The following is a 19,502-nucleotide window of genomic DNA, read 5'->3' as shown; positions in this document are numbered from 1 at the left end:
TCGTGTTGGAGAGGATCCCAGCTTTGTTCTGACTTGGGGGACAGGTGGGCTTTAGTGCTGATGAGTTAGGAGAATCAGGAGGGTGAGAGGGACCTGGGTAGAGGGGGCAGGACCCACTTTGGGGCAGCTTTAGTTTGAGAGAACGGCGGGGAGAGGTGTCCAGGGCCCTGAGATGTGCAGGGGAGAGCCGTTAGGGTGGGGGCTGCAGGCTTGTGTGGGTGAGGCTGCCAGCCAGAGCTGGCACCGCTGGGTACACCGGGATGGCCATTCTGTTCTGGTTTTTCAGATACTGGGGGGACTTCCCTGGTGGTCCAGTGGCTAAGATTACACGTTCCCAATGCAGGGGGCCTAGGTTCAATCCCTGGCCAGGGAACTAGATCCCACGTGCCGCAACTAAGAGTTCTCATGCCGCAACTAAAAAGATCCCACATGTCACAACAAAGATCCTGCACGAAATAATAAAAAAAATAAAATTTTGGGTAAGAGCTGCTGCCTTGAGTCCCACCCCCGCCCCAGTGCTTTTCCTGCAGCCTCAGCCCATCCTCTGGGGGCCTCCGGATCCTCTGTTAGCAGGACAGCCTCATGGATTCTCGAACATTTAAACTTTCAACCCTGATCAAGGCTGTGATTTAAACCTGTGTCAGTCTCCCAGGGCGGCTGTAACAAATGACCAACAACTGGGTGGCTTAAAACAACAGAAATGTGTTGTCTCACAGTCTGGAGTCCACAAGTCTGAAGCTAAGGTGTTGGCAGGGCAGTGGTCCCTCCGAGGGCTCTCAGGGAGCATCCTTCCTTGCCTCTTCCAGCTCCTGGTGGTTCCAGGTGCTCCTCAGCTTGTGGAATCTGTCTTCACAAGGCCTCCTCCTCCTGTGTCTCAATCTCCCTTTGCCTGTCCTTTGTAAGGACACTTGTCATTGGATTTAGGGCACAGCATGACCACATCGCCAGAGCCTTAACTTAATTACATGTGCAAAGACCCTTTTCCCAAGTGAGGCCACATTCACTGGTTCCGGGTGAATGTACCTTTTGGGAGGCCACCAGTCAACTCTCTACAAAACCTAAAGAGAGTGATGTGGAATGAGCAGGGCCTTTCTTCTCAGCAATATTTCCCCTTCCTTCACTCCAGTGATCTGAAGGCTTTGCAGAGTGATTGGTGCTCTTCCTAAGAAAGCTGGGGACCCACTGTAAGAGCTCAGCTCTTACCACGCACGCTTAGTCACAATGTATATTTTAATGTGCCCCAGGCCCACTCATTTGCAGGCTTACCTGGGTTTAGGACTTACCTTCCAAGTATATTCCTATGGCCTTGAAAGGCAGACAGTGTGTACCGCTGTCTGTCCCCTGCCTTTTTCACCAAGAGAAGGTCTGCACACCTCCTCTAGGAGTTCTGAGGGATCTGATGATCAGAGCATGAGCGTAGCTACAGTGTAAAGTGACAGCCGGGCACACTGCCAGCAAAATATGATGACTTTCCTTTTGCACTAGCCCTCTTAGGGGAGGAAGAGTACTGCCAATTCTTCTGAGCATCTCAAGTTGCTTTTCCTCACAGAGATAATCACAGGAAGAACATCACAGTCAGGCCCCCTCCCAGCTTGACTCTCCCCATCACCACCAGCTGACCGCTTGTATTCCGTCCTCTGCAATTTTTTGGAATAGCTTCAGAAGGATACGTGTTAACTCTTCTCTAAATGATAGAATTCGCCTGTGAAGCCATCTGGTCCTGGACTTTTGTTTGTTGGAAGTTTTTAAATCACAGTTTCAGTTTCAGTACTTGTGATTGGTCAGTTCCAGCTCACCGTTTGTTTGCGAGCTCTGCGGAAGAATCTATTCCACGAGTGCACGTCCTTAGGGATCCTGAACTGTGTGTTCCTTTGTCATAAAGAACATCACTGTTCATGATGAGGGTACCCCTTGGGAAAGCTAAAGTTTCAGGCACTTGGATTTGGGTCATCGGCACCCCTGACCTTCCCGGAGAGGCCAGCTGGCTCTGGGTTCCAACCTGAGGAGCCCCTGAAGTAGAGCTCTGGGTCTGAGCTGGAGGGTGGGAGGGGGGCCTTGGTCCTGGATGGGAACCAGTGGTATTTACACTCATACTCATGTTCCCAGAACCTAGCGCCGGACACACAGTGAGACTCAGTGCAGCTTTGGTGAGCAAATAAGGGACCACGGGGGCCGTGCTCTCCAGAGAAATCAGGGCAAATCTGGAAAATGCCAGGATGATGGGATCCAGGAGCCCCCACCCTTTCCTGGAGTTGGGTGAGAAGAAAGGCAGTGGCTGGAGCCTGGAGAAAGGAGATGGGTAGCAGGCTCTGACCAAGTGACCGCTGGCTGAGTCAGCCTCTGTGACTGGGAGGTCACCTGTGAATCCATCTCCACAGACCTGGAGAGTAATTTGTTATATCCAGTTCCATTGGCCTACAGCGCCTGGCTGTCTGTCAGAGTCTTAACAATGACCTGTCTCAGGAGAGAGGGCTGCCCTGGGAGCACGCCACAAGGAGAGCCTCCAGCTCTGCCGCGGGCCCTGGGCCATCACAGCCCACCCTCAGAACTGTGTGTTAAGTTGGGTTCTTACCCAGAGCCCAGGAACGATTGAAGGCCAGGTGCCCTCACTCTTTTGTCCCACTAGGGGATTGTTTTGTGACTTCTGGCAACAGGCTTTCCCATGTCACCTGCCTGATTCGGGGGAGTCACCCACTCAGGCTTGGAAGAGGAGGGTTCACCTCCTCTGTGACAGGAAGTAAAGCCTGGTGGGCACCACAGTTGGAAGGCGCTGGTGCTGGTAAGATGGGTAGTGAGTCAGCCAGGCAAGGTGGACGGGAGCATCCCGGGAGCTTGGAGCTGTCAGTGGCTTGCCTACCACTGTACTTTACAACAGGTTGCCTAGCAGGTTAGGAAATACAGTCTTAGGTTTTTTATACTGAGTAAAAGCTTTCTGGTTCAGGCAGTAATATATGAGGAAGTTGCAAAATGCCATCAGAGGGTGTTATGAGCAGAATATCTCACTGTACAGTTTTATTTTCCATGGAAGTATCTATCAGTGGCAACTCTAAATGATCCAGGACTTGGGCCTGGGCTTGTTTTAGTGCCTAATCCAAATTGTTTTTGAGCTCTCTGCGGCATTTCTCAGGAAGCTGATCTTCTGGTGTTTTGTAGACAAGTCACATTGTTGGGGGGACAGGCTGTGATATTTCTTTCTAAGCATTTTGTCCTGGTGACCAACAATGCCTTGAGATCAGTCGTCACCCTTAGATGTGAATGAGGCTGTCCTCTCCTCCCTCAGGACCATGTGGGGAGGTCAAGGCTGAGCGGTCTGAGGGGAGCAGCTTGACCCTCGGACTTTGTGCCTTCATTCCCCTGGGGTCACCCGCCTTGGCCTGGCCTCCAGGTCACCCAGGGTCCCCCATCATCACCCTCCCAGAGGCTCCATCCTCCTCCTCCTCCTCTTCCCCTTCACCTTCTCTGCCCTGGGCCACCTGTTGCCTTCTTGGAGCCTGCATCACACCCTGCGCTGTGTGGTGGGGAGCCCCCGACTGGAGCACAAACTTCTGAGAGCAGGGCCCGGTGCCCCCATCCTGCCCGTCTCAGCGCACTGTGCAGAGCTGAGCCCCAGCGGGAGGTGTACTGACTCAGGGGGCCCATAGCAGCAGGACCAAGAAAATGTTTCGGTTCAGGGCACGGGGATTCAGGTCCCACATCTTTTAAAAGTGAAAAAACTCAGCCTTCCCTCGTGGCGCAGTGGTTAAGAATCCGCCTGCCAACGCAGGGAACACAGGTTCGAGCCCTGGTCTGGGAAGATCCCACATGCCACGGAGCAACTAAGCCCGTGCACCACAGCTACTGAGCCTGCACTCTAGAGCCCGCGAGCCACAACTACTGAGTCTATGCGCCACAACTACTGAAGCCCGCGTGCCTAGATCCCGTGCTCCGCAACAAGAGACGCCACCGCAACGAGAAGCCCGCGCACCGAAACGAAGAGTAGCCCCTGCTCGCCGCAGCTAGAGAAAGCCCGAGCGCAGCAACGAAGACCCAACACAGCCAATAAATAAATAAATAAATTTTAAAATAAATAGGTAAATAAATAAAAGTGAAAAAACTCTTCCACCTTGAAAAACTCTTACACACACACATACACACATGTGAGGATAGTACAGCCTTGTGCCAAGCAGTGATGTGCCTGCTTTATATGCCAGTTTATATGCCAGTTTATATGCCAGTTTATATGCCAGTTTATATGCCAGCGCTCCCTCATGACAAGCCACAGTGACGCCCATCGTGCGGATGAGGCCAGGGAGGCTAACTGACTGCTCTAAGTCATGCAGCTGGTGAGTGTGGGGCTGGCTTTTGAATCCAGGCAGCCAGGCTCCTGGATTCCTGCTCTCGAATAACATTTATCCTGCCTCTCAAGCTTTTTGCCTTGGTTGTGAAGGCAGATCATGCCGACTGAAAGAAGTTTATACAACCCTGAAAATAATTTTAAAATTTTAAATGAATAATAGTGTCACCATCAAGGAATTGCTGCTATTAATAGTTTGCTGTATCCCTTTCTAGGTTTTTTTCTGTACATGTTTTGGTACCATGTTTGCAGAAGCTGCTAAAAATGCCAATATATGGATTATCACAATTAACCGTATCCTCCCTGTAAAACATTTTACTTCCAACTCCTGATCACCATTTGACCGGTTTCTCCCCTCTCTTCACTCTTTTCATACCCTTGCATGTATTTCCTTTTAATTAGGGACAAGGATCACCAGAGAATCTGTTGACAACTTCACAAGGTCTTTTTTTTTTTAGTAGAATCATTTCAAACTCTATGAGAGTGGTCCTATTTCCTCTCCTACAGACCCAGACTAGTTCTTATCTTTCAAATATGGTCACTTGAAGTGAAAACATCTCCTTGGAATTTACCATGCAAGGCATCTAATAGACACAGATATTCATGGAAAAGGATAGCTGGAGCACCTACGAGGAGGCCACGTGAAACCAGGAGATCATTTTTAAAACAAAAAGTAACTGCATTTCTCCCCTGGTAGGTGAAATGGCTCCAACAACAAGAAGTTAAACGCAGGGTGAAGAGACAGGTGCGAAGCGACCCTCAGGCCCTTTATTTCAACGACCCCATTTGGTCCAACATGTGGTACATGGTGAGTAGGGTGTGGGCCTCTCTGTCCCTGGAGCGTTTGCAGTGCCGTGTTTCTGAGATGGGTCAGTTTCCCCCAACAAAGCTAAATTCTCATGACAGCTCCAAACAGACACACTTCATCTGAGTGTAAAACTCCTGTTTTAATGCTGTGAGGTGCAAGCTTTCTTGTGAAGTTTTTTTAATTATGTGAAAGTCCAAGGGGAGGGGCTCTTTGAGCAGGGGAGCGATTGGCTGCACGGTGTATGAGTCACTACATGGTGAGTAGTGAACAGAGCCCCTGAAGGGCAGTGGGTGTCCTGGGAAAGTGATGGACAGATTGCGAGGGCAGAAAAAGCAGTAGAGCCTCCACGTGGACCCTTCCCAGAAATGGGTGGTAGAAAGAGGGTCCTGCTCTATCAGGCACGGGAAAGCATTTTCTCTGTATTCCCTTATGAGCATAGGAGCACCTCTGCTGGGTTTGCGGGTCTGTGTCAGGTGTGTCTGTGCTGGGGGGGCTTTGTGTCTTCTGTGCCTGCAGCATTGTGGCGACAAGAACAGTCGCTGCCGATCAGAAATGAATGTCCAGGCGGCGTGGAAGCGGGGCTACACGGGAAAAAACGTGGTGGTCACCATCCTGGATGATGGCATAGAGCGGAATCACCCTGACCTGGCCCCAAACTATGTAAGTCAAGCCTTAAAACTGGCAACTGGCATGCAGAGACATTCAACTGTGCGGGTCATTAAATAAGGACACATTTGTAAAATGATAAGGTGCCTACCCCTCGCTATATCAGACAATACAGAAACCGAGCTGGGTGGGCTGGTGAGCCCAGATCCCCTGCTACCCGGAGCCAGGGGTTTGCAGAGGGATTCATTCACATTTTAGAGGATTCACATGTACTTCTGGGAACGGATCCTAAGAAACTCAGAAACGTGTGCATGGAGGTGGCCATCAGATCAACATCAGCAACGTGAGAAATGGCAGGGTTAAGACATGGGCTCTGGACCCAAACTGCTGGGGCTTCTGTCCTGGCTCCGTGGCTTATTAACTCTGAGACACCCTGGGCAAGTTACTTGACTTCTCTGTGCCTCAGTGTCACCATCTGTAAAACGGGGTTAGTAACAGGATTACTACCTCCTCGGGTAATTGTGAGGATTAAATGGCTTCATAAATGTAAAGAAGGGATCCCAGCATGTAGTAAATATAAGAAAGGTATTTAGTATTCTGAGGCACCTGGGGTACAGTGTTGTCTTAATTTCTGCTGTACAGCAAAGTGATTCAGTTATGCATATATATATATATATATATATATATATATATATATATATATATATATATATATTCTTTTTCATGTTCTTTTCCGTTCTGGTTTATCACAGGATATTGAATATAGTTCCCTGTGCTATACAGTAGGACCTTGTTGCTTATCCATCCTATATATACTAGTTTGCAAAGGATGACAGTTTTTAAGTCAACAATCTGGAGAGCTTTTATAATGTGTTTTAAAAGGAGGTTAGGAAATTACACGAATACTGTGATTATAAGTATGTACACAAAAACATACATATTAAAAATATAAGATGAAGGAAATTCTGACACTTGCTACCACATGGATGAACCTTTATCTGATGCATGCTACTACATGGATCAGCCACATCGATGAAGACATTATCTAGGTCACAAAAGGACAAACACTGTATGCTTTCACTTACGTGAGGTCCCTAGAGGAGTCGAATTCATAGAGACAGAAAGTAGATGCTGGGTGCCAGGGGCTGGGGAGGGGGATGGGGAGTTAGTGTTTCATGGGGACAGAGTTGAAGTTTTGCAAGATGAAAAGCGTTCTGTGGATGGATGGTGGTGATGGCTGCCCAGCAGTGTGAGTGTACTTAAAGCCATTGAACTGTGCACTTAAAAATGGTTAGGGTGGTAAATTTTGTTATGTGTATTTCCCACCATTTTATATTTATATATATATATATATATATATATATATATATATATAATTACAGTTATAGTAAGAGAGTACCAAGCGTGCGTTTTTCTCTGTTTCCAGTTGAGGCATAAAAACAATTTAAAGCAGGGCTGTGATATGCTGGGCCATTTCTCTTCGGTCATGAGGGTTTCGTTTCTTAGGATTCCTATGCGAGCTATGACGTCAACGGAAACGATTACGACCCGTCTCCGCGATATGATGCCAGCAATGAGAATAAGTATGTCACTTGGTCACTTGGCCAGCCCCTCCTTGCTTCCCTTTCCGTCTCCCTGCAGTCACTGTTGAGCTGGCCCACAGTCAGGATCCTGGAACTGTGACGGGCCAGAGGCACCTCTCCGGCTGCCTGGCCGGGTCTGGGGCTGAGCCAGGAGCCAGCCCCGCACAGCCCTTCAGGCACAGGGCAGCCTCGGTGGATTCGGCCCCTTCCTAAGGGGCGTCACCCCTGCTGGTCAGCTAGCAATGGATGTTGGACCAGCATCGTTCCTGTTCGAAACACTGTTGGAATATTTGAAAAGAGTAACCCTTAAATCTTGCGGTCTCCACAGCCGGATGTGTTCAGACCACAGTGCATGGGTCAATATCCAAGCCTTTTTGAGTCTGTCTGTGACCTCACGAGGGAGGTGGCAGGAGAGTGAATGATGCTGGGTAAATCGGGGCTCCGATCCTGGGCCTGGCTGTGTGCCTCTGTGCAGGCTGGGTGATGTCTCGTAGCCTGAGGCGCCCCATGCCCCAGGGCCGTGGGTGGGAGTCAGGTGATGGGTGAGGGACACCCACCGAGGGTGTTCAGTCAGTGACGCTTGTGATCGTCACTTTGCAAATGAAGGCGGGAGGAGGTCTGGAGAGATCAGGTGACTCGGCTCCGTCATCGGCAGCGCTGGGGGTGAGGTCCACTTTCCCCAGCCCAGCCCTGGAGCTCGTTTGCTGTGTCCTGCCTGTCGTTTCTCCATCAGCATGCCCCATGCCCCGAGCTCTTCCCATTCTTCCAAAAATATTTAGAGAAGAACAGAAGCCCTTTCTTTCTTCTCCACTGTTTTTTTTGGTTTTTTTTAAATTTAATTTTATTTGTTTTAGTTGTGCCGGGTCTTAGCTGCGGTCTTACCAACTCCTTTAGTTGCAGCATGTGTGCTCCTTAGTTGTGGCTGGCGGGCTCCTCAGTTGTGGCATGTGAACTCTTAGTTGCGGCATGCATGTGGGATCTTAGTTCCCTGACCAGGCATGGAACCCATGTCCCCTGCATTGGAAGGCAGGTTCTTAACCACTGTGCCACCAGGGAAGTCCCTTTCTTCTCCACTGTTGACGTGATGCTTGCCAAGGTGTGTCTTCGTCCATAATATTTTAGGTTGTGGTTGATTTGATTCTGAGGTTCAAATCCTGGTGCCCACAGGGTGCTGTGCAGGGAGGCTCGGCCGGCGAACGCGGTCAACACGACGGACCACGGCGCTCTGGGGAGCCCGCAAAGGCCCCAGCCTCACGTCCCCAGGTGCCCTTCCCACTCAGCGGCCAGCACACCAGGGGTGCAGGGCACCTGGTCTCCCAGCCCCGAGTGCAGGGAGCCAGGAGGGATAATCCAGACACTGCACAGTGATCCATGAAGGGCAGGATTGAATGCTGAGTGGGACGGTGGGCTGCGTGACTTGGGAGCAGCCCTGGCTGTGGGCGCATGAGGTCCAGAGGACAGAAGGCTGCCTCTCTGGGGCTAATACATGAGCCCTGGACTAGTTTCAAAGGTGGTTTTAAAGTTGAATCAGTGATTCTGATCCCCTGTGGACTCTTCTCAAAGATGTGCTCCTTAAACTTGCCGGTATTTTTTGGCTTCTGCTGGAGGAACTGACCCGATGCAGCATGTTGCAGAACGGGGTCATTACCGAGGGGAGCGATCTGTTTTTCATGTGGCCTCTTCCTAGTCCGTCCACCGCTGCTGAGTGTTCCATTTCGAGCTTTCTTCCTCGGCTCCTGCTGCAACGGCTGTGGAAAGGGTGGGGGGGCTGCCCGAGGTGAGCATGGGGTGGGAGGAGGGGGACACAAGGGGACACAGGATCTAGGTTCTCATTTGTTCTTACTTCAGCTCGGCAGCCAGGCAGGTGTCTACACTGTGTTGTCGGTCGCGGGGACGCAGAGCTTGGGAGGAGGGATGCTTGGGCCCCTGGCGCCGGAGCAGGATACTCAGCCTGACGCGGGAGCATTGTGTCTGCAGGGCGGCGGGAAGGCCTTGCCAGCCTATGGGGCGCAGGGCGGGGGTGGGGATCGGGACGACCCAGGGCTGTGCAAAAGCCCACTTGATGCCCCTCCTGGAGCAGCCGGCAGAGCAGGCGATGGGAAGGGATGTGGGGAAAAGGCTTCAGCATCCTCCCCGGGCTTAGGGATAATGACTCTTCTTGCAGGAGAGCTGAGCAGGGCACTGAACCCAACCCACTGCAAGGTGCTGGCGGAGTCCTAACTTTGTTTTTTCCTTTGTCTCAGACACGGTACGCGCTGTGCAGGAGAGGTCGCCGCTTCAGCCAACAACTCTTACTGCATCGTGGGCATTGCGTACAATGCAAGAATCGGAGGTAAGGCCCAGGAGTGTGCTGCCCGGGGGCTCGGGCCTGGGGCAGGGGTACTGGACGTGTCCCTCCTGCGAGTCTCAGCAGTTGCACTTCTGTTGGCCTCAGTGGCCGAGTCGGACCCTGGGCCTGACCTCACGCTGCCAGGGGCCTGGAGGCGGAGGTGTTGCTCACCGGTTTGCCTGAAAAGCCTCTGCGGGTCCTGTGGGTCTGGCTGCTGACTCACCGCTGTCAAGCAGACCAGTCCTAAGAGGCCGCGTGGGTCGCCTCCTGCTGCCCATCATGCCCTCCCTCTGACATTCCCAGCAGGGTTTACAGTTTTCACCTGGGACAAAGGCCTTTCCTTGGCCCCAACTCCCGCTCGAGCATCCTGGCCCACTGCTCCTGCCCCGTCCCTCGGCTTTAGCCAGAGGACATTTGTCATAGTGCCCCCCAGAGATGCCTGGTCTCCCCTGTTTATGACGGGCTGGTAACATTTGCCTCACCCCAAAAACCTCTCCCCGCCGCTCCGTTCTGCTCAGTCCACCCATGACTTACGGCCTCTCACACCCTCTCTGCTTCATGGAGTGCTCCCCAAATCCAGGTGTCCCCCCTTGTCTTGTTTACTGGGGGAGGTCAGCCTTCCAGGTCCCTTTAAGGAGTACGCCTGACCCTGGGTGTCTCTGGTTCTGTTGTTTGGTTTCTCCATTTGTGAGTCAAGCTTCTTTTGTTAGTATGGGGCTTTAGAGCAAAGAGTCACACGTCTTCCTCGCCCTCCGCCCCTGCCCCTGCCCCCGCCCCCTGAGCCTGGCAGATTGACAACTCAAACTGGCAGACAGTCAGTCAGTAAGTCCTCTGCAGTGCCTGGTAGGTGCACATCACTGAGCTGGCACTGAGCAGGTGTGGCCGGGGCATGAATTGTCCTCGACCCTCCACATGACCTTGGGGCACTGGCTCTCGGTTTGGAGGTGCTCACACGCACGCTGATGGCCATGCTGGGATGCCTTCCTGGGGTGTGGCCTTCTCTGCTGCTTTGCCTTTGTGGAGGTGGTTGTAGCTCCCTCAGCTCTACTACGAGCAGCACAATGTGGAGAACTCTGGGTCACGCAGTCTTTGGGGAATTTCTTGAGTTTTGAAAATAAGGTCCCCAGCTTTCACTTATTTAGGACCCTCTGCCTGCCCTTTCCCTTGGAAACCTTTGAAGTGTCTGGGATTTAACCAGCCATCATTAACCACCAAGGGCGTGTCCTGCAGAACAGATCAGGAGACTGTCACCTGGCCTCACTCCTTCGTGGATAGTTCTTTTATGTTGAGATGTGTAAGTTCTCCTTGGAGCTCTTGATGAGTGAAGACCCATGAGAAGTCTCCCTGGCTGACCTGGGTACCAGTTCCATTCCCACCACCCACTGGCTCTGTGTCCTTGGACAACGGGTATAACTGTCTGTGACACGGTGTTGGGTTTGCAATGGAGACATAGTGTGGGATTGAGGTTGGCATTGACCCAGGGAACCTGTAACAGCCACGTCTCCAAGGCTGCTGCACACAGCTGTAGCCTCTCCACACAGGCAGCCGCACCTCTTCCTGCCCCTCCCTCCAAGCCCACCCTGGACAGGGCAGCCTTCAGGCACCCCTAACATAGCCTCTCTCTCCACGTGTTGACACAGAGCAGGGAATTTCTCTGAGATGCCCCTGGTGTGACCATGAGCTCTACCTTTTTATATCTTTTTTATTTTTAAAGTTGTTGTTCAAGAGATTAAAATGGATATCCTAATTTATTCCAATCTATGTGGAATTAATATTATACCACTTCATGTATAGTATGTAAACCTAAAACATTATTTGAGTTCACACTCACTGTCGTTCTTTATGCCATTGTTTTTGTGTTTTACTTCATATATTATAAACCCAGTGTTTATTCTTATTTAAACAGTTGGCTTTAAAATACTTATGGAAAGAAATATACTTACCTACATATTTATCAGTCCCAGTGCTCTTCCTTATTTTCTAGCTTCATATTTCTTCTAACTCGTTTCAATTTTTCTTCAGCCTGAGAATTTCTTTAATATTTTAGTATTTCTTTACATGTAGGTATGCTGGCGAGAAGTCATCTCAGCTTTTAGGTGAAATTTATCTAAATTTCATCTTCATTTTTGAAAAAAATTTTGCTGAACATAGAATTTCTAGGCTGACATGTTTTTCTTTCAGCCCTTTAAAGATGCTATTCCATTGTCTCTGGCATCCATTGTTTCTGATGATGAGTCAGTTGTCATACTTATTGTTGTTCCCCTTTATGTAATGTGATTTGTTCCTCTGGCTACTTTTATATTTTTTTTCTATCTGTGCTTTGTCTGTGACTATAATGCCCCTTGGTGTGATTTCTTTCATATTTATCCAGCTTGGGGTTAGCTGTGCTTCCTCCTGGATTATTATTATTATTACTTTTTTTCTAAATCAAATTTGGAAAAATGTCTGTCAGTATTTTTTGCAATCCTGTTTCCTCTCTTTTCTCTTTGGGCAGCAATTATACTTGTTAGATTGCTTGATATACCTCACAGGTTGAGGCTGTGTTCATTTTTAAAATCTTTTTTTCTCTGTGTGCTTCAAATTAGATAATTTTTTTGCACTGTCTTCTTCAGGTTCACTAATCCTTTCTTTTGTTGTTTCCAATCTGTTGTTGATTCCACCCAATGAATTTTTTTTTTCTTTTTTCTTTTCTACTTAGATATTGTGCTTTTCTGTTCTATGATGTCCATTTGGCTTTTTTTTTTTTTAATATTTCCGAATCTTTCCTTACATTTCCCTTCTCTTCACCCATTATACCTATAATTTATTTTGGACTCTTTAACATACTTATGAGTTATTTTACAGTCTTTTATACTAATTCCAATACCTAAGTCATTTGTGGGTATGTTTCTTTTTTTTTTTTTTTCCTGTGGAATGCCTTCTTCACTTTTTTCTTTTTTAACATCTTTGTTGGAGTATAATCGCTTTACAGTGTTGTGTTAGTTTCTGCTGTATAACAAAGTGAATCAGCTACATGCATATGTCTATCCCCATATCCCCTCCCTCTTGTGTCTCCCTCCCACCCTCCTTATCCCACCCCTATAGGTGGTCGCAAAGCACCAAGCTGATCTCCCTGTACAGGGCAGCTGCTTCCCACTAGCTATCTATTTTATATTTGGTAGTGTATATATGTCAGTGCTACTCTCTCACTTCGTCCCAACTTACCCTTCCCCCTCCCTGTGTCCTAAAGTCCATTTTTACATCTGTGTCTTTATTCCTGTCCTGCCCCTAGGTTCATCAGAACCATTTTTTTTTAAGATTCCATATATATCTGTTAGCATACAGTGTTTGTTTTTCTCTTTCTGACTTACTTCATTCTGTATGACAGACACTAGGTCCATCCACCTCACTACAAATAACTTAATTTCATTTCTTTTTATGGCTGAGTAATATTCCATTGTATATATGTGCCACATCTTTATCCATTCATCTGTCTATGGACACTTAGGTTGCTTCCATGTCCTGACCATTGTAAATAGTGCTGCAGTGAACATTGTGGTACATGACTCTTTTTGAATTATGGTTTTCTCAGGGTATATGCCCAGTGGTGGGGATTGCTGGGTCATATGGTAGTTCTATTTTTAGTTTTTTAAGGACCCTCCATACTGTTCTCCATAGTGGCTTTATCAATTTACATTCCCACCAACCGTGCAAGAAGGTTCCCTTTTCTCTGCACTCTCACCAGCGTTTATTGTTTGTAGATTTTTTGATGATGGCCATTCTGACCGGTGTGAGGTGATACCTCATTGTAGTTTTGATTTGCATTTCTCTAATGATTAGTGATGTTGAGCATCTTTTCATGTGTTTGTTGGCAGTCTGTATATCTTCTTTGGAGAAATGTCAATTTAGGCCTTCTGCCCATTTTTGGATTGGGTTGTTTGTTTTTTTGATATTGAGCTGCATGAGCTACTTGTATATTTTGGAGATTAATCCTTTGTCAGTTGCTTCGTTTGCAAATATTTTCTCCCATTCTGAGGGTTGTCTTTTTGTCTTGTTTATGTTTTCCTTTGATGTGCAAAAGCTTTTAAGTTTCACTAGGTCCCATTTGTTTATTTTTGTTTTTATTTCATTTCTGTAGGAGCTGGGTCAAAAAGGATCTTGCTGTGATTTATGTCATAGAGTGTTCTGCCTATGTTTTGCTCTAAGAGTTTTATACTGTCTGGCCTTACATTTAGGTGTCTAATCCATTTTGAGTTTATTTTTGTGTATGGTGTTAGGAAGTGTTCTAATTTCATTCTTTTACATGTAGCTGTCCAGTTTTCCCAGCACCACTTATTGAAGTGGCTGTCTTTTCTCCATTGTATACTCTTGCCCCCTTTATCAAAGATAAGGTGACCATATGTGCATGGAATTATCTCTGGGCTCTCTATCCTGTTCCATTGAACTATATTTCTGTTTTTGTGCCAGTACCATACTGTCTTGATTATTGTAGCTTTGTAGTATAGTCTGAAGTCTGGGCACCTGATTGCTCCAACTCTGTTTTTCTTTCTCAAGATTGTTTTGGCTATTCGGGGACTTTTGTGTTTCCATACAAGTTGTGAAATTTTTTGTTCTAGTTCTGTGAAAAATGCCATTGGTAGTTTGATAGGGATTGCATTGAATCTGTAGATTCCTTTGGGTAGTATAGTCATTTTCACAATGTTGATTCTTGCAATTCAAGAACATGGTATATCTGTCCATCTGTTTGTGTCATCTTTAATTTCTTTCATCAGTGTCTTTTAGTTTTCTGCATTACAGATCTTTTGTCTCCTTAGGTAGGTTTATTGCTAGGTATTTTATTCTTTTTGTTGCAGTGGTAAATAGGAGTGTTTCCTTAATTTCTCTTTCAGATTTTTCATCATTAGTATATAGGAATGCAAGAGATTTCTGTGCATTAATTTTGAATCCTGCTACTTTACCAAATTCATTGATTAGCTCTAGTAGTTTTCTGGTAGCATCTTTAGGATTCTCTATGTATAGTATCATGTCATGTGCAGACAGTGACAGTTTTACTTCTTCTTTTCTGATTTGGATTCCTTTTATTTCTTTTACTTCTCTGATTGCTGTGGCTAAAACTTCCAAAACTGTGTTGAATAATAGTGGTGAGAGCAGGCAACCTTGTCTTATTCCTGATCTTAGAGGAAATGGTTTCAGTTTTTCACCATTGAGAACGATGTTGGCTGTGGGTTTGTTATATATGGCCTTTATTATGTTGAGGTAGGTTCCCTCTATGCCTACTTTCTGAAGAGTTTTTATCATAAATGGGTGTTGAATTTTATCAAAAGCTTTTTCTGCATCTGTTGAGATGATCATATGGTTTTTCTCCTTCAATTTGTTAATATGGTGTATCACATTGATTGATTTGTGTATATTGAAGAATCCTTGCATTCCTGAGATAAACCCCACTTGAACATGGTGTATGATCCTTTTAATGTGCTGTTGGATTCTGTTTGCTAGTATTTTGTTGAGGATTTTTGCATCTGTGTTCCTCAGTGATACTGGCCTGTAGTTTTCTTTCTATGTGACATCTTTGTCTGGTTTGGGTATCAGGGTGAGGGTGGCCTCGTAGGATGAGTTTGGGAGTGTTCCTCCCTCTGCTATATTTTGGAAGAGTTTGAGAAGGATAGGTATTTGCTCTTCTCTAAATGTTTGATAGAATTTGCCTGTGAAGCTATCTGGTCCTGGGCTTTTGTTTGTTGGAAGATTTTTAATCACAATTTCAATTTCAGAGCTTGCGATTGGTCTGTTTATATTTTCTATTTCTTCCTGGTTCACTCTGGAAGGTTCTGCTTTTCTAAGAATTTGTCCATTTCTTCCAGGTTGTTCATTTTATTGGGATATAGTTGCTTGTAGTAATCTCTCATGATCCTTTGTATTTCTGCAGTGTCATTTGTTACTTCTCCTTTTTCATTTCTAATTGTTTTGATTTGAGTCTTCTCCCTTTTTTTTTGGTGAGTCTGGCTAATGGTTTATCAATTTTGTTTATCTTCTCAAAGAACCAGCTTTTAGTTTTATTGATGTTTGCTATTGTTTCCTTCATTTCTTTTTCATTTATTTCTGATCTGATCTTTATTATGTCTTTCCTTCTGCTAACTTTGGGGGTTTTTTTGTTCTTCTTTCTCTAATTGCTTTAGGTGTAAGGTTAGGTTGTTTATTTGAGATTTTTCTTGTTTCTTGAGGTAGGAATGTATTGCTATAAACTTCCCTCTTAGAACTGCTTTTGCTGCATCCCATAGGTTGTGGGTTGTCGTGTTTTTATTGTCATTTGTTTCTAGGTATTTTTTGATTTCCTCTTTGATTTCTTCAGTGATCTCTTGGTTATTCAATAGTGTATTGTTTAGCCTCCATGTGTTTGTATTTTTTACAGATATTTTCCTGTAATTGATATCTAGTGTCATAGCACTGTGGTTGGAAAAGATACTTGATACGATTTCAATTTTCTTAAATTTACCAAGGCTTGATTTGTGACCCAAAATATGATCTATCCTGGAGAATGTTCCATGAGCACTTGAGAAGAAAGTGCATTCTGTTGTTTTTGGATGGAATGTCCTATAAATATTATTTAAGTCCATCTTGTTTAATGTATCATTTAAAGCTTGTTTCCTTTTTTATTTTCATTTTGGTTGATCTGTCCATGGGTGAAAGTGGGGTGTTAAAGTCCCCTACTATGATTGTGTTACTGTTGACTTCCCCTTTTATGGCTGTTAGTATTTGCCTTATGTATTGAGATGCTCCTATGTTGGATGCATAAATATTTACAATTGTTATATCTTCTTCTTGGTTTGATCCCTTGATCATTTTGTAGTGTCCTTCTTTGTCTATTGTAATAGTCTTTATTTTAAAGTCTGTCTTGTCTGATATGAGAATTGCTACTCCAGCTTTCTTTTGATTTCCATTTGCATGGAATATCTTTTTCCATCCCCTCACTTTCAGTCTGTATGTGTCCCTAGGTCTGAAGTGGGTCTCTTGTAGACAACATATGTACGGGTCTTGTTTTTGTATTCATTCAGCCAGTGTATGTCTTTTGGTTGGAGCATTTAATCCATTTACATTTAAGGTAATTATTGATATGTGTGTTCCTATTACCATGTTCTTAATTGTTTTGGGTTTGTTTTTGTAGGTCTTTTCCTTCTTTTGTGTTTCCTTCCTAGAGAAGTTCCTTTAGCATTTGTTGTAAAGCTGGTTTGGTAGTGCTGAATTCTCTTAACTTTTGCATGTATGTAAAGGTTTTAATTTCTCCATCGAATGTGAATCAGATCCTTGCTGGGTAGAGTAATCTTGGTTGTTGATTTTTCCCTTTCATCACTTTAAACATGTCCTGCCACTCCCTTCTGGCTTGCATAGTTTCTGCTGAAAGATCAGCTGTTAACCTTATGGGGATTCCCTTGTATGTTATTTGTTGTTTTTCCCTTGCTGCTTTTAATATTTTTTCTTTGTATTTAATTTTTGATAGTTTGAGTAATATGTGTCTTGGCGTGTTTCTCTTTGGGTTTACCCTGTATGGTACTCTCTGTGCTTCTTGGACTTGATTGACTATTTCCTTTCCCATGTTAGGGAAGTTTTCGACTATAATCTCTTCAAATATTTTCTCAGCCCCTTTCTTTTTCTCTTCTTCTTCTGGTACCCCTATAATTCAAATGTTGGTGCATTTAATATTGTTCCAGAGGTCTCTGAGACTGTCCTCAATTCTTTTCATTCTTTTTTCTTTATTCTGCTCCCCGGCAGTTATTTCCAGCATTTTATCTTCCAGCTCACTTTTCCATTCTTCTGCCTCAGTTATTCTGTTACTGTTTCTTTCTAGAGTATTTTTAATTTCAGTAATTGTGTTGTTCATCACTGTTTGTTTGCTCTTTAGTTCTTCTAGATCCTTGTTAAATGTTTCTTGTATTTTCTCCATTCTGTTTCCGAGATTTTGGATCATCTTTACTATCATTACTCTGAATTCTTTTTCAGGTAGGTTGCCTATTTCGTCTTCATTTATTTGGTCTTGTAGGTTTTTACCTTGCTCCTTCATTTGTAGCATATTTTTGTGTCACTTCTTTTTTTTTTTTTTTTTTTTTTTTTTTGGTGGGTGGTGCTGTATTCCTGTCTTACTGGTCGTTTGGCCTGAGACATCCAGCACTGGGGTTTGCTGGCAGTTAGATAGAGCTGGGTCTTGGTGCTGAGATGAGGACCTTCAGGAGGCCTCACTCCAATTGATATTCCCTGAGGTCTGAGGTTCTCTGTTAGTCCAGTGGTTTTGACTCAGATCTCCCACTACAGGAGTTTGGGCCCGACTTCCAGCCTGGGAACCAAGATCTGGCAAGCTTTGTGGCACGTTATAAAAAAAAAAAAAAAAAAAATGAAAGAAAGAAAGGAGAAGTACAATATCAAAAATAAAAAACAAAATAAAATTAGAAGGATAAAAAATATATTAGGAAAAATAAAACTATAATTGAAACAGCTGCAACAAAGTATAATAAAACCACAGCAGAAAAAAGAAAAAAAAAAGGGTGGGTGGGGGCAAAAAGCCAAAAGGAGAGATCACTAACAAAGTATAAAGAGTAAAATAAGGGGCTTCCCTGGTGGCGCAGTGGTTGAGAATCTGCCTGCTAATGCAGGGGACATGGGTTCGAGCCCTGGTCTGGGAAGATCCCACATGCCGCAGAGCAGGTAGGCCTGTGAGCCACAACTACTGAGCCTGCGCGTCTGGAGCCTGTGCTCCGCAACAAGAGAGGCCACGACAGTGAGAGGCCCACGCACCGCAATGAAGAGTGGCCCCCGCTTGCCGCAACTAGAGGAAGCCCTCGCACAGAAACGAAGACCCAACACAGCCAAAAAAATAAATAAATAAGTAAATAATAATTAAAGGTGCTAATAATTTTTTTTAAATGTTAATGTTATAAAAAAGAGTAAAATAAAATTAGAAAAATAGAAGATTTATTAGGAAAAATAAAAATATAAAAGAATCAACAACAGTGAATCAACAAGGTAAAACAGAATCCCAATGTAAAAGAGGAAAAAAGAAAAGAAAAAAAAAAAGCCTTGGCTATGGGGGTGTTTAGGCAGGATGGGGTGGAACTTAGGCAGGGGTGGGGTTTAGGGTGGGGCAGGACCTAGGTGCGTGGGAGGGGTGACGATTGAGCATGGGGCGGCGCCTCTGCTTAGGATCTGAGTGAAAGGGGAGAGGCAGCACATCGAAAGGAGGGCCTCTGGAGTGTGGGGTTCCAGAGTTTGGAGGTAGGGCCCTGAGTGAGGATGCGTGGGTGGAGTTTAGGCCCAGCGCTTTGGAGGGGGTCTCAGAGGGGGTCTCCAAGTGTAGATGTAGGGCCCTGGGTGGGGGTGTAGGGACGGGGCTTGGGCTTTGCGTGGCAGGAGGGAGGCTCTGAGCGCAGAGGATTAGGCCCGGGAGCCCAGCAGGCTTCCTGGTGCCTAAGTGGACAGGGAAAGCATTGGCTGCGTTCCCTTCTGTTCCTTCATGCCCAGCATCTACCCCAGGGTCTGCCCCCTCGCCGCTGGACCCCTAACCATGGGTGGGTCCCGCTGGGTGTAGGAACTCCTCCCCTCCCACAGCCGCCACTCAGGGGTGCTGGTCCCGGAGGTCCAGCCTTTACTTTTCTCCCCCTTCCCTCCCTCCCACTCCCTCAGGACCCACGTGGCTGGAGGGGGCCTCGGTGGGCAGAGGATCAGGCCCAGGATCTCAAAAGGCTCCTGGGAGCCCAAGTGGGCAGGGGAAACCTGGCCACGCTCTCTTTTGTTTCTCTGCCCTCCCAGTGGTTCCCCAATTTCCCCCTTCGGGTGTGGGATCTCTTCTCCTCCCCCAGCCACCCCTCAGGGGCGCCAGTC

The 19,502-nt window shown here is 46.1% G+C and overlaps 1 protein-coding gene across 3 annotated transcripts in view; it reads left to right on the top strand.

The window, feature by feature from the left end:
- PCSK6 (proprotein convertase subtilisin/kexin type 6) overlaps positions 1-19,502 on the top strand; it is a 192,759-nt gene that overhangs the window by 57,924 nt on the left and 115,333 nt on the right. For all 3 annotated transcript variants that reach the window (XM_057544203.1, XM_057544204.1, XM_057544202.1), the window contains exons 3-6: positions 5,031-5,141; positions 5,658-5,801; positions 7,254-7,330; positions 9,574-9,662. In XM_057544203.1, the coding sequence (XP_057400186.1) occupies positions 5,031-5,141; positions 5,658-5,801; positions 7,254-7,330; positions 9,574-9,662 (421 nt within the window). The remainder of the gene's footprint in view (positions 1-5,030; positions 5,142-5,657; positions 5,802-7,253; positions 7,331-9,573; positions 9,663-19,502) is intronic.

This window comes from Balaenoptera acutorostrata, chromosome 3, assembly GCF_949987535.1.
Source record: "Balaenoptera acutorostrata chromosome 3, mBalAcu1.1, whole genome shotgun sequence".
In the NCBI taxonomy this organism is placed as follows: domain Eukaryota; kingdom Metazoa; phylum Chordata; class Mammalia; order Artiodactyla; family Balaenopteridae; genus Balaenoptera; species Balaenoptera acutorostrata.
Note: the sequence above shows the minus strand (reverse complement) of the source record. Positions and strands in the feature narration are given on the sequence as shown.